This window comes from Mastigoproctus giganteus, chromosome 1 (assembly GCF_048544385.1).
Source record: "Mastigoproctus giganteus isolate SK-2022 chromosome 1, ASM4854438v1, whole genome shotgun sequence".
Taxonomy (NCBI): Eukaryota; Metazoa; Arthropoda; class Arachnida; order Uropygi; family Thelyphonidae; genus Mastigoproctus; species Mastigoproctus giganteus.
This window is the reverse complement of record NC_143575.1, coordinates 42,817,296-42,831,206: the sequence shown is the minus strand read 5'-3', so window position 1 is coordinate 42,831,206 and position 13,911 is coordinate 42,817,296. Positions and strand designations below refer to the sequence as shown.

The 13,911-nt window shown below is 37.0% G+C and overlaps 1 protein-coding gene across 1 annotated transcript in view; it reads right to left on the bottom strand.

The window, feature by feature from the left end:
• The window catches only part of HERC2 (E3 ubiquitin-protein ligase HERC2), a 971,627-nt gene that overhangs the window by 295,855 nt on the left and 661,861 nt on the right, over positions 1 to 13,911 (bottom strand). The window contains exon 62 of the mRNA XM_090372402.1: positions 10,746 to 10,899. Coding sequence (XP_090228528.1) covers positions 10,746 to 10,899 — 154 coding nt within the window. The remainder of the gene's footprint in view (positions 1 to 10,745; positions 10,900 to 13,911) is intronic.

The window sequence follows — 13,911 nt, the reverse complement described above, 5'->3', positions numbered from 1 at the left end:
AAAGCAAAACCATTTCTCAGCCCAACTGCCTAATTTTTATAGATCTTGTTGCAGCAGCATACCATCATTACTGTCATTAACAATCCTGCCAACCTTCGTAGCATTTGAAAACTTAGATATAAGCATGATATACCTTCATCAATATTATTAATAAACATAGAAAACAACAATGGGCCCAGAACCAAACTGGGGAACTCCACTAATAACATTAGCCCACAATGAGCAGTGTCCATTAATAACAACTCTCTGTGTTCTCTCACTCAACCATCCCTTTATCGATAGCAGTAACTTGCCCTTAATGCCACTCTGCTCCAACTTGTACAGCAGTCTATTATGTGCAGTATCAAAAGCTTTCCTGAAATCCAAGCATATGATATCAAAATTATTTTCTGCATCCAGTTTCCTTTGTTGCTGCATCACAGTATCCAATCAAATTGGTCAGACAAGATTTCCCCTTGACAAACCTGCCTTGACACACTAATGCAGGACCATCTAGACTTTTTGTCCAGATGGTCCTGCATTACTTTCCCTGGAACAGAAGTTAAGCTAACAGGTCTCATGTAACTCTTTGATTCCCCCTTGTGAACTGGGGATACATGTGCACATCTCAAGTCCATGGGGACATCTCCTGAATCCAAGGATGCTCTCATAATTATGACTAAGGGTCTGCTTACCTTCTTTGCTGCCTTTCTTAGTATAATTGGATAGATCCCATTCACCAAAAGTGCCTTTCTTACATTTAACTTCAGCAATTTCTCTTCCACTTTCCTCTCAGTTATTACAAAATCTTTTACCTCCCTGGTAGAATTTGATAAACTTCTGGCATTTCTCTCTTAAAGAATAAGGAATGTTGAAGAAATCAACCTCATAATTGTTGAATAATACAGTGAAAAAGTTTAATAAAGAGGATGTTTGAATGGTAACATGCATTTCAAAGATTATTTTTTTTCATTATTAGCCATATGGTGCAAGGAAGCCTGAGGCTTTTGCTGCACCAGTCAAAAAAAAATTTGATTTTCCCTGTGTGTGTGTGTGTGTGTGTGTGTGTGTGTGTGTGTGTGTGTGTGTGTGAGAGAGAGAGAGAGAGAGAGAGAGAGAGAGAGAGAGAGAGAGAGAGAGAGAGAGAGAGAGAGAGAGAAGAAGGAAATCACCAAGGAAGAGAAGAATGATGATATCCAGCTCAGGACCGCAATGGGTATGCCAAGCCCATACTCACAAATGTGAGCCCCTGGAATGAAATGGATGCGATATTATTGAGGATGATGCAAGATGTGGAAGACCTAGTATATCAAGATATGAACTTGTCTCCAACTTTAGAAGCATTGTTTTAAATATCACATACGAATCACAGACAAAGCCGCTCAAATTCGAATATCATGTGGTTCTTTCCACACCATCATAACTAATATTTTAAATACAAAAAGATTAGAAATTTCTCTGTTCCTTTGTTTTTAACAGACAATCAGAAGGAAATTTGTGATTTTGATCCAAAGTTTCCAATAACAATAGATATAAGAGTATGAAATGCAGTGTTATCTTTATGACATGAAGACAAAACATGTAAATCTTCTCTGACTGTAAATCTCCAAAAAGGAAAAATATTCAGAATGATAGTTCAAAATTTAAAGTTATACTAGAATTAATTAAACATTAGGCACAATTTGTTATGAATTCACAATGGGAGGTCATATTAGACTATGCATTTAGAAATCAGTAAGCACTTCAGGGAAATAATCAGAATGAAGACATCTGATCTGTGTGGGCAAGGAAAAATTTAAAATTACTCCATGAAAATGCTTTTGTTCATCATTTGAAAATAATTTCTGAATTCTTTTCTAAACACTTTTTAACTGTCCAGTGATATAATGGGCTCCTACATAAAGACCACTGAAGTGCCCCATTCCATTTTTATTAATATGAAACAGCAATATCTTGCACACGAAAATATTATTTATAATTTGCATTTTAAGAATATTTCAACAAATCTAAACTACAAAAAACTGTTCTGAATTTATGTTTGAAAAATTCCTAATTAGTTCTTTAAGGTCCATTTCTGCAGGGTTTTTTTTGTGTGTGTGTGTGTGTGTGTGTGTTCAATAGCGAGATAATTTAATCTGGTTGGATCCATAAAATTTTTTTTCTAGTCTTTCATTATTTTTAATTTAATAAATATCCATTTTTACAGGAAATGTAAGAAATAATATACTGTGGCTAATATTTTCTTTTTATAATATTTATAACAAAATTTATCATGACAAAGATGTAGAGCTGCTGGAACGAGTACAGAGAAGGGCAATGAGATTAGTGAGTGGAACAAAGAGTTGCTGTTACCAAGACAGGCTTAAGTTCTACAAATTACAGAATCTGGAGACTAGGCACCTGTGAGGTGATCTAATTTGATTGAGGTGTTTAAGGTTTTGAATAGATTGAGCAAGCTCAATACTGATGGGATTTTTCCTCTTGCTCAGATTCCACACCTGAGGGCGGATAAATTCAAATTGACGAAAGGCAGTTGTGAAATAGATATGCAAAAATTCGCCTTTATCCAGCTGGTAGTTGATTGCTGGAACAAACTTCCATCTGCAGTTGTGGAAGTACACAGCTTAAATAAATTCAAGGCTGAACTAGACAAACGTTTGGAGTGAATGGATGGGTGAAAAGAGAAGGGGTTTTTTTTGACTGATGCTATATAAGGTTTCTTTCTTGCATCATATGCCTCTACTAATGCTAATTCTACAATGAAGGAGAAGTTATGGCAGCTGTGACAAATAGAATCAATACCTGCAATTATGTGAAGTGCTAACCAAAAGTTCCCGAAATTTGAATGTTGCTCGATAACTACGTCTAGTACAGACTTGTGGTGCTAGGTAACACTGCATGCATCCTTTGTGAATCAGTGTGCCATGTGGGGTCAAGCTGGATTGAGTCACTGAATATTTATGCGCAGTTCTTTGGCAGTGTGTTTCACATAGCTTGCAATTGTTGCGATGGCTGATATGAGAGAGCAACGTGCTTGCATTAAGTTTTGTTTCCTTCTTAATGAGCCAGCAGCAGAAACCCATAAGAAGTTGAAACAAGCTTTTGATGACAATGCTTTAGGCCAGACGCAGACCTACTGTGGTTTAACTGTTTTAAAAACAGTCGAATGTTAGTTGATGATGACGATCGCTCTGGGCATCCATCATTGAGCACCGCCCCAGAAAATGTCACAAAAGTTTGGGCAGCAACGTTGAAGACCGGAAGCGGACCATGCACAACATCTGTAGCATTGTAGGACTTTCGTATGGCATGTGTCAGTGGATTTTGTCAGAGAGTTGAACATGAGAAGAATTGCAGCCAAGTTTGTGCCACAGTTACTGAGTGAAGACCAAAAGCAGCATCGCATGTAAGTCAGCAGAGATCTTCTGGTTTGGTTTTGGTTTTTTTTTTTTTTTTTTTATAGGAGCATTAGCAACTAAGGCCATATTGCTCCGGGATATGCGGTGGTCATTCCCTGACCTTTCCGCATCCTCCGCATTTGGTGGTGACGGGCTCGAACCCCGGTCTAATCAAGAAGCGTACGCTACGCACTGCTGCTCCTTCCCACCTGGCTAAGGAGGCGCCACAGAGATCTTCAAGAATGGGCCAGCAGTGATCAAAACTTCCTTTCTACAGTCATCACTGGTGACGAGAATTGGGTATAAGGTATAACCCAGAAATCGAGCAACGATCATCCCAGTAGAAAAGCCCATCTTCGCCCTGACCAAGGAACACCCAACAAGTGAGGAGCAATGTGAAGTCCATGCTGATCTGTTTTTTTGAACATTGACAGGATTATTCATAAGGAATTTGTTCCATCTGGCCAGACCATCAACACAAAGTTCTACTGTAATGTCCTGAGGCAGTTAAGGGAAGCACCAGGAGGAAACGTCCAGAGAAGTGGTGCACAAAGAACTGGATCCTTCATCATGACAACATGCCGGCCCACACATCTCTCGCTGTGGCACAGTTTTTGGCATCCAATGACATGAAAATCATCCCCCCCCCTTATTTGCCAGACAGCCTCCATGCGACTTCTTCCTCTTTCCAAGAATGAAAATCAAGCTGAAGGGTCGAAGATTTGGCAGCGTAGAGGATATCCAAACTGAACCGCAGGCAGTGCTGAACACTATGACAAAGAAGGACTTTCAAAATGCATTCAAATCATGAGAGAAGTGCTGGGATCAGTGTTTATGTTCTCAAGGGGACTACTTCAAAGGTGCCAGTGGCAAATAACACCCAGGGTAGTCGAATTTATTTTATAAATACATTTCAGGAACTTTTGGGTAGCACCTCGTACACCTGATAGAAAAGAAAAAAAAAAAAAAAAATGTGTGAATAATCAAGGTTATTGTTCTAACAAATTTTAAGTGTAATTATCTGTAAGTATTATACTTTTTAAATAAAAATTCAATCAATGTTGAAACTTTTTGATTCTACCTTGTTCAAATCCAGAAATCTACTCCAAATCTGATATGGTAGCTGAAGGGCATAATTTAAGTATCTTTCCAATCTGTTTCAATATTATAAAGGAACATCACTCCTAAAAGCTTGCCAACAATTAAATCATTGCAAAATGCACAAGTGCTAATGAAGATAATAGGTACAAAACACATCCTGAAATAAATAGTTAAACTATTGTGAAGAGAGAGAGGCTTTTGCAGTTTATAGGTGTTAGGGGGCTTTTGCTTTATGGAAAAAAAAATCATTAAAGAGAGATTTTCCATTATTTTTATTGACAAATTTGGTGTGCATTTCATAGATATATCACCTCAGTTGTTTTTTCCCCTTATATTTTTAAAGAAAAATGTGCAATACAATAAAGTTTCAGGCACTTGAAACTTTGCAGTAAGATAAAAGTACTTTGCATTTAAATGAATCAGGAGTTCCAGCTTTTTACAGAGGATCAGTGCCATCATCTAATTTTAATTCATTCTGATAAAATATGTAAGTTTTTAAAACAATGGAACATAATATGTGCTCAATGTTCATTCTTTTAGCATCAAAGATACACTGAATAAATCAAATGAGAAACATAGCATCTCATCTAATATACAAGTTGTTTAGTCAGGCTCTAGCTCTGCACGAAAATCATTTCAACACCAAAACAGATTGTTGAAGCATATTCTGTTTCAGTATTGTAAATGGGATCAGGTTACAGATGTCAGACAAGCAATACTGACATTGGATTTAAATTTCTATATTTTGAAGAAATACAGCCGGGGTCAACTGTAAACAGAGCTGATAAAAACGGAGAAAAATAAATACTAGTTTGGAAAAATGGCTGTTAGTTACAAACGGTTTTTATTTTACCAAAAAACAAGTTTAAAAAAATAAATACTAGTTATAACAGTACAGTCAGTCCTCGTATAACACGTGTTTACACTACACGAATTAAATCATACACAATTTATAAATAGGGGAACGATATCTTATATAACACGAACCGAATTCGCATATGCACAATTCGCCTTTGTGTTTACAAGATATGGCAGTCGAATGCGGAATCACCCCAAACTGAACGCAACACGATAGGAATGAAGAGATCCTGAAAATGTATTTGTTTTTTATATCAGTGAAGGGGAAACACATTGCACCATAATAACGTAAAAACCAACACAATTCCAGCTATCGGTATAATCGCAAATGCAATTAGATCGAGTTTACTACCAGTTTATAACAGATTCCACTAGCAGAAACGCAACTGGAAATTGTTTTATGGTAGTAACCCCTAGAAATGTGCTTTAGTAAAATGTGAGGTGTTAATAGTGTATCTCTGCATTTACGGTGTTGTTTATTCAGTTGCTACAGCTTTGTTTATGTGTATTAAGCGTGCCTCCTCGTTTTCTAATTGTGCTTTATTCCCTAAATGAGTAAAATACTTAAAAGGTGTGAAAAGGAAGCGTCCCAGTGAAGACACTGCAGATTCAGAGAGAAAAAGAAAAGCAACTGATAAACTGAGGCGTACTGGGTCAAAAATTCTTACCCGGGAAAATTTATAGTGGCCTCATACTAGCGTTTATGGCCAAAATCACACCGGCCTCCAGCCCACCGGGGTTTCCCCAGTAAGGTTTATGGCCCATCCGCCTCTCGATAGAGAAAAAATATGAAATTGTGAAACACTTTGAGCGAAATGAAAGATCATATGATATTGCACGTGCTACAGACCTAAATGAGGAATCGCCGAGAATTACAAAGAATGCAAAGAAAATAAAAAACTTTCATAGCAGGAACAACTCAAAGTGTAATTAAAATCCATTAAATTAAGACCCAAAGAATTGGAAGAGATGGAATGGCTGTCATCTGTTTGGATAGAAAATCAAACAAAAAACAAGTTTGCTTACGATAGAAGCAAAAGAATTAGCAATATTTTATTACGTAATAGTCGTAATAAAATACTTACATATTTTATTACGACTATTTATTGTGTTTGGTAATGTTTTGGTTACAAATGTGTGTTCAATCTTGGGTGGTCGGCACCTAACCCTATTTTTCCCATAGGGCCTGCTGTTCATATTGCACGATTTTGCATTGCACGAGGGTTTCTAGGAACACAACTATCGTGCTATACGAGGACTGACTGTATTTATCTGATCAAAAAAAAAAAAATTAAAAAGAGCATAAATGCCAAAGGAAACAAGGAACTGAGAAAGTCTGTCATATAATCACTTCTAATCTGTGACCATTATGCAAGTAATTATAATTTTTCTTACAGACAAAAACAAGAGGATAATGAAATAAATACAACTGATGTAGTATCTAACAAATGTTACACAATGTCAAGGCCACACCTTTCCATCCCAGTAGGTTTTATCTTATTAATTAGCAAAGTTGAGACATATAATGCAAAAAAGCAAGCTTATACAGAATCAGACAAAAAAAAAAAAAAAAAACAACCCTTTCCATTTCTCCCATCTGATCACTCCAAACATTTGTCTAGTTCAGCCTTACATTTATTTAAGCTATTAACGTCCACAACAACAGGTAGAAAAAGTCTGTTCCAGCAATCAACTAGCCACAGGATAAAGGCAAACTTTTGCACATCTATTAGCATTAGTAGAGGCATATGATGCAAGAAAGCAAGCTTATGCAGCATCAGGCAAAAAAAAAAAAAAAAAAAAAAAAAAAAACCCACTCCCATTTCACCCCTCCATTTGTTCGAAATACCTGTCCAGCTGAGCTTTAAATTTATTTAGGCTATCAACTTCCACAACAAGGGATGGAAGTCTGTTCCACCAACCAACTACCTGCTGGTTAAAGGCAAATTTCTGCACATCTATCCTACATCTGTCTTTCCTCAATTTGAATTTATGCCCTCTCAGGTGATTATTCTGAGCAAGAGGAAGAATCCAATCGTCATTGAGCATACTCAAACCATTCAAGGCTTTATACACCTCTATCAGATCACCTCACCGGTGCCTAGTCTCCAGACACTGTAATTTGCAAAACTAAAGCATTTCTTCGTAAGAGCAACCCTTTGTTCCATTCACTAATCTTATTGCCCTTCTCTGTACTTGTTCTAGCAACCCTTTCAACCCTTTCCTCTACATCCTTCTTGAAATGAGGCCTCCAGACCTGTATACAGTACTCAAGGTGTGGCCTGACCATTGCCTTATACAAGGGAATAATCACCTCCTTATCGCTGTTATTAAAATTCCTGTATATCATTGACAAGACAACATGAGCTACTCTTGCAGCCTGTCTGCACTGCTCAGAAAACTTCATATCTGCCTCCACAATTACGCCCAGGTCCTTTTCATTCTCTACCACTGTCAGTGTAATACCACAGAGTTGATACATTGCTCAGGGGTTATTGTTTCCCATATGTAGTACTTTACATTTGTCAATGTTAAACTTATTCTACGACCGTCTTTCCTCAATTTGAATCTATGCCCCCTCAGGTTCTTAATCTGAGCAAGTGGAAGTATCCCATCAGTGCTGAGCATGCTCAAACCATTCAAGGCTTTATACACTGAATCAGATCACCTCACTAGAGCCTAGTCTCCAGATGCTGCAACTTGCAGAACTTAAGCCTCTCTTGTTAAGTGCACACCTTTGCTCCTCTATCTTGTCTTGTTGCCCTTTTCTGTACTCATTCTAGCAAGTCTACATTTCTTAAAATGAGGCCTCCAGATCTGTACACAGTACTCAAGGTGTGGCCTGACCATTGCCTTATAGAAAGGGATGATCACCTCCTTGTCTCTGCTAGCAAAATTCCTGTATATCATTGACAAAACTCCATGACCTGCTCTGGCAACCCATCTGCACTGCTCAGAGAACTTCATATCTGACTACACAATTACCCCCCGGTCTTTTTCATTCTTCACTTCCCTGAGTGTAGTACCAAACAGTTGGTATGTTTCTCTTGGGTTACTGCTACCCATGTGCAGTCAATGTTAAACTTTAGTTGCCACTTCTCAGCCGATCTGCCTAACTTTTCTAGATCCTGTTGCTTGTTTGTTTGTTTGTTTGATTTGGGTTTTATTGGCGCATTAGCAACTTAGGCTATAATGCGCCAATAGATCCTGTTGCAGTAGCATACTGTCTTTACTGTCATTAACAACCCTGCCAACCTGTGTATCATCTGCAAACCTGGACATTAAGCCTGATATACCTTAATCGAGATCACTGATAAATACACAAAACAACAATGGGCCCAACACCGAACCCTTGGGGTTGACTCCAGTGATAACATTAGTCCACGTAGAGCAGTGTCCATTTATTATCACTCTCTGCTGTCTCCCACTCTACCATCCCTTTATCCATTGTAGCAACTTGCCCTGAATGCCATACTGCTCTAACTTGTACTAGCCCCTTTCTTCCATGTGCAATGGTATTAAAAACTTTCCTAAAATCCAAGTATATTTTACCTTTTACCTTTGAATTGTTTTACATATTGCTGCCACAGTGCAATAATTGTCCAATTTGTACAGCAGTCTTCATGTGCAACAGTATCAAAAGTTTTCCTGAAATCCAAGTATATATGATATCAAAATAATTTTTTGCATCCAGTTCCTTTGTAACCACATTGTAGTATCCAATCAAATTGGTAAAACAAGACCTCCCCTCAGCAAACCCATGCTGTGTCTGAACTATTACCACAGTCTTATCTAGGTGAGCTTGCAACACTTCTTTACCCAGTGACTCCATTATTTTCCCCGGAACAGAAGTCAAACTAACAGGTCTATAATTATTTGTGTCACCCTTTGAATCCCCTTTGTGAATTGGGGATACATTTTCACATCTCCAGTCCATGGGAACCTTCCCTGAATCTAAGAATGCTCTCATGATTATGCTGCTCCAACTTGTACTAAGGGTTTGCTTACTTCCCTTGCTGTCTTCTTTCAACATAATTGGATAGATTCCATCCACCCCAGGTTCCTTTTTTATATTTAACTTCAACAATTTCTCCTCCAGTTTTCTATTCGTTATTACAAAATCGTTTAGCTCTCTGTTACAGTTTAATAAATTTCTGTCCTCCCCTTCCTTACAGAATTCCTCATGTGTGAATGTAGATGAAAAATACTCATTTAGTTTAGCAGCTATCTGAGAATGATCATATATTGTCAACCATCTATGTTAAGTGGACCAATCTGATTCAACCCTTTCCTTCTCTTTGTTGTTTTTCTTTGCACCCTGTGCCCAGGATTTCTCATAATCAGCCTTCGCTTGCCTAACCTCCTTTGTGACTTGATTACAGACTAGCTTATATCTGCCATAGGCTTCCGTGTCTCCTGATAATTTATATGCATCCCATGCATTTTTCTTCTATGCCATGAGCCTCTTTAGTTCATCTGACATCCATTTAGTTCTAAATCTTGAACAGTATTTCTTAGTTGGTTTGAAAAGCCTAGTCCTTGAAGGCCTAATTATGCTTTATACCCAGGAAAAACAACTCTGACAGAATTTTACGTAGTATGGCAGGTTTCCAAATGCAGTTTATTCCACAACAAACATGGCCACAATTAAAACTAAGCATTTTTCAGCATTTTGCTTGAAAATACAATAAATTTTAACAAGAAAAATTATGAAGTGTATAATGCAAATGATTAATTACTTTTCTCTACTTTTACCTAGCGGCTGACAAGACAGCATTCTCAGCTAACAATGGGAAAATTAACAATGCTTTGTTAAGCAATAGTTATGTAGAAAATACCATTTGGTATCTGCAGTATGGCAGGATTAAACCAGAGGCTGCCATATGGCAGTGCCAGGAATGAGAATCTAAACTGATACATTAATTTTTCTGTGTACCCAACATCGATACCTTTCACAAGTATTCCCTTTTGCAGATTTTTTCCAATTTGACACTTTGAAGTATCTGTAACAGTTCCATGGCTACAGGAGTCAATTAAAGATTGCCTTCAGGTAAAAAAAAAAATAATAAAACCCTGAATATTTTAATAAAAGTGAGATAAATAGAACTATAATTCCTTTTCTGTGGTATCTAAAAACATAAAAAAAAAATTATAGGCAATTCTTCAGTTACTGGCTCATTAGTGTAAATAGTGAAATACCAACATTAACTACTGCATGAGAATAACTGATTCTTTTGCTGCACAGATAAAATTATCTAATACTCAAATCACAAGGGGAAAAAAAAGTCTTTTTAAGTGTCCACTACCACTTCCCAAAAAAACTTCCTAAAAAAAAAAACACTGCCATATAAATTATTTATTCATCTAAAAATGAATATGAATGGTTTATTTATCAGAAAATTATCACACCTGCAATTTTCACATGGCCAGTCAGATTAACATCATCTGTATATGGATGACTAGTTTCTTGCACTACAGGTTGTGGAGTAGACCTCCTAGAGTCAATATCAGAAGCAACATCTTCCAACTCAGTCACACACATTTCCACAATCAATTCACTAACCTATGATCAGAGAGGATGTTACAATTTTATTATCAACATTATACGTAAAGAAGAAGTGCTTTTCATAGAAATTAAAATTAGATCATTTGACTTTCACTATCACTTCACTCAATGCTAATCTTGTATTTCATATAAAATTCTAAAAATGCATCACCATTTTAAATAGTGATTTAACAGCTAATATAAAAAAAATCAATATTAATTGTTCTATAAATTATTAGTATTTATGCTGGCATTAAATACAATAATTATACCTGTAACACCATGTATGGGGGAAATTCAGAAAGCAGCAATGTCAATTTTTATCATAAGACAAAATTAGAAAGTGAAATATGCTACATAAGTCCAATGATGAATCAATTCTTTATATATAGTAGCTACTGTTGCATACACATTTTGCAAATTTTATGATGTAAAATGTGTGAAATTGCTGCTCCAAAATTTTGTTCTTGCAGCCTTGATATTTTGTAATAATTGAGATTTGCAGGGGTTTAAATCAGGAGAATTAGGTTTCAATGATGACTAAAAATTTCCCTGAAAATTTCAGTCATCACTGAAAAATTAATTAAGGAGAAAATAAAGGGGATAACATGAGACATTAAACAACATCCCAATGACAGATAATAAGATGGATAAGCAATAGATTCACTGTTTTTCATACAAATGCTTATAAAAGAAACAAGAAAAATACATTGAAAAGCAAAATGGTTTTTGTTTGTTTTGCTTCAACTAGAATTGTCAGATAATAAAAATTATGTAATGACTACTTCACAAATGCACCTCATATATATACTGTAATAATAATCAGTGTGGCAAGTATTTCCACATCTCCTTAAATGTTATACAAATTTTGCTACTTTTTTTTTTTTTTTTTTACCATATTTACTCTCCATTTATGAAGTTAACATCAATCAAATTTTAAAACATATTTTCAGAAAAAAGTACTATAAACTTTGAGAAGTTTTGGTTGTTATTATTAGTTTATACTTGGACCAAATTGTCAACGGCTAAACACGTCTGAAAGCAGTGAACCATGCTCGATATAAGAGTGTCTGTAAGATTCTGTGACAACAATTCCCATTCTTGCACCAGCGCAGACCTTAGCTCACTAAGTGACAGAGGAGTTGGCTGTTGGCGTGCAATGCGACACCCAAGGGCATCCCACACATGTTCGATCAGATTTAAGCCTGGTGATTGTGCTGGCCATGGCAGTCGTTGGATATCTTCAGTCTCAACATATTCTTCTACCACTTGAGCTCTATGTAGTGGCATTGTTGTGCATGAAAAGAAAATCTGGGCCAACTGCATCCCTAAAAAGTTGCACATATAGTTTGAGGATCTGTTCTCAGTAACTCTGTGCAGTTACGGTACCGCTATCAAAAACACAAAGAGGGGTATGGCCGTCGATCATTATTCTAACCCACATGAGAGCACAGCCTCCACCATAAGAGTCCCCTTCTCTGATGTTAGAGGAATATAGTGCAATTCTTGTTGTCTCCAGATGAAATAATGTCTAGAATCTGTTTGTAGGCTAAAACAAGACTCATCAGAGAACAGAACTGTACCTCATATGTCATGGCTCCAAGTCACATGTCAGTGGAACCAGTTTCAATGAGCTCTGCAGTGGTTTGGGGTTAATGGGATACAAACCACTGGCTTCATTGTGTAGAGTCCATTGAATTAAGCCTTCTTAACACAGCCCAGTTAGAAATGTTTTTACCTGTGGCCGCATCAACCTCAATAGACAGTTGATGACAAGTCGTTGTTGTAGAGTTCCATTTTGCTGTTAGATCAGGATAGCGGCCTGTTCTGGTTGATGTAGCTCTCAAGTGACCTTGGTCAGATCTTGTAATGGTTCCTCTCTCCTGAAACTGGTTTCATAGTGCCAAGACAAAACTGCATGACACATGAAGCCAACATGCGACCTCCATCTGTGACTGCCTGGCTTTTACAGGCATGAATAATTTGCATACAGCGTGGCAGATCGATTTCTATTGGGTACTCAGAATTTGCATGCCACAATGCTGACTGTATCAAACATTCATTGTTAACTTTGTCGAGCAATGTAAAACCGGGAAAACAAAATTGGCAGTCTATTGTGATGAGTATACCAAACAACTATATACAGTGGGACAGTAAATCAGAATATCTTATAATGTGGGATTTGAACTTTCCAGATGTTGAATGGAATTTGTAGGTTGGTCAGTCACACACTAGCAAGACTTTTGTAGATTTCTTGAATGACTTAGAGACAGCAGCACGTTAGAGAGGCAACAAGAGGAAGCAATATTGTTCATCTAGTTACCAGCAGTGATTCTTCCTCCATTAAGATTCTGCAGGTAAAAGATCCACTGGGTGGCAATGATTAGAGTGTACTGATATGGAATTTAATGAAAGACATAACTACTGTCGAGGGTAAATGGAAAGGCTTTTGCTTTCGTAAAGGTAACTACAATGATCTCAGAATTTTTTAATTCTATGCAGTGGAAACAACTGATGATGTTACCAACAGCAAATTCTAAATGGGAAGCAATCATAGAAGATACTAGGCTTTTCGTACCAACGAAGAAATATTGTTCAAATACTGAGATATGTGGCAGAGAAGAAAAGTGCATGGTATGCATATAATTTATCATGTGATACAAAAGACTATTGTATATATAAATTAGTCTGCAATCAAGTCATAAAGGAGGTTAGGTAAGCTAAGACAGATTATGAGAAGTTTCTGGCAGAGAATGCAAAGAAAAGCAACAAGAACTTCTCTGCTTATATTAACAGAAGAAGGAAGGGATTGAATTCCATTGGGCCACTTGATGTCAATGAGTTAACTGTTGATGATCCTGCTCAGGTTGCAGACAAATTGATTAGGTATTTTGCATCTACATTCACACATGAGGAGTTCTTTAGAGGAAGGAAGGAATGCCAGAAGTTTATCAAACTCTAATGGGGAGCTAAATGACTTGGCGGCTAAATGCCTTTAGCCAGCGGGTAGTTGATTTCTGGAACAAACTT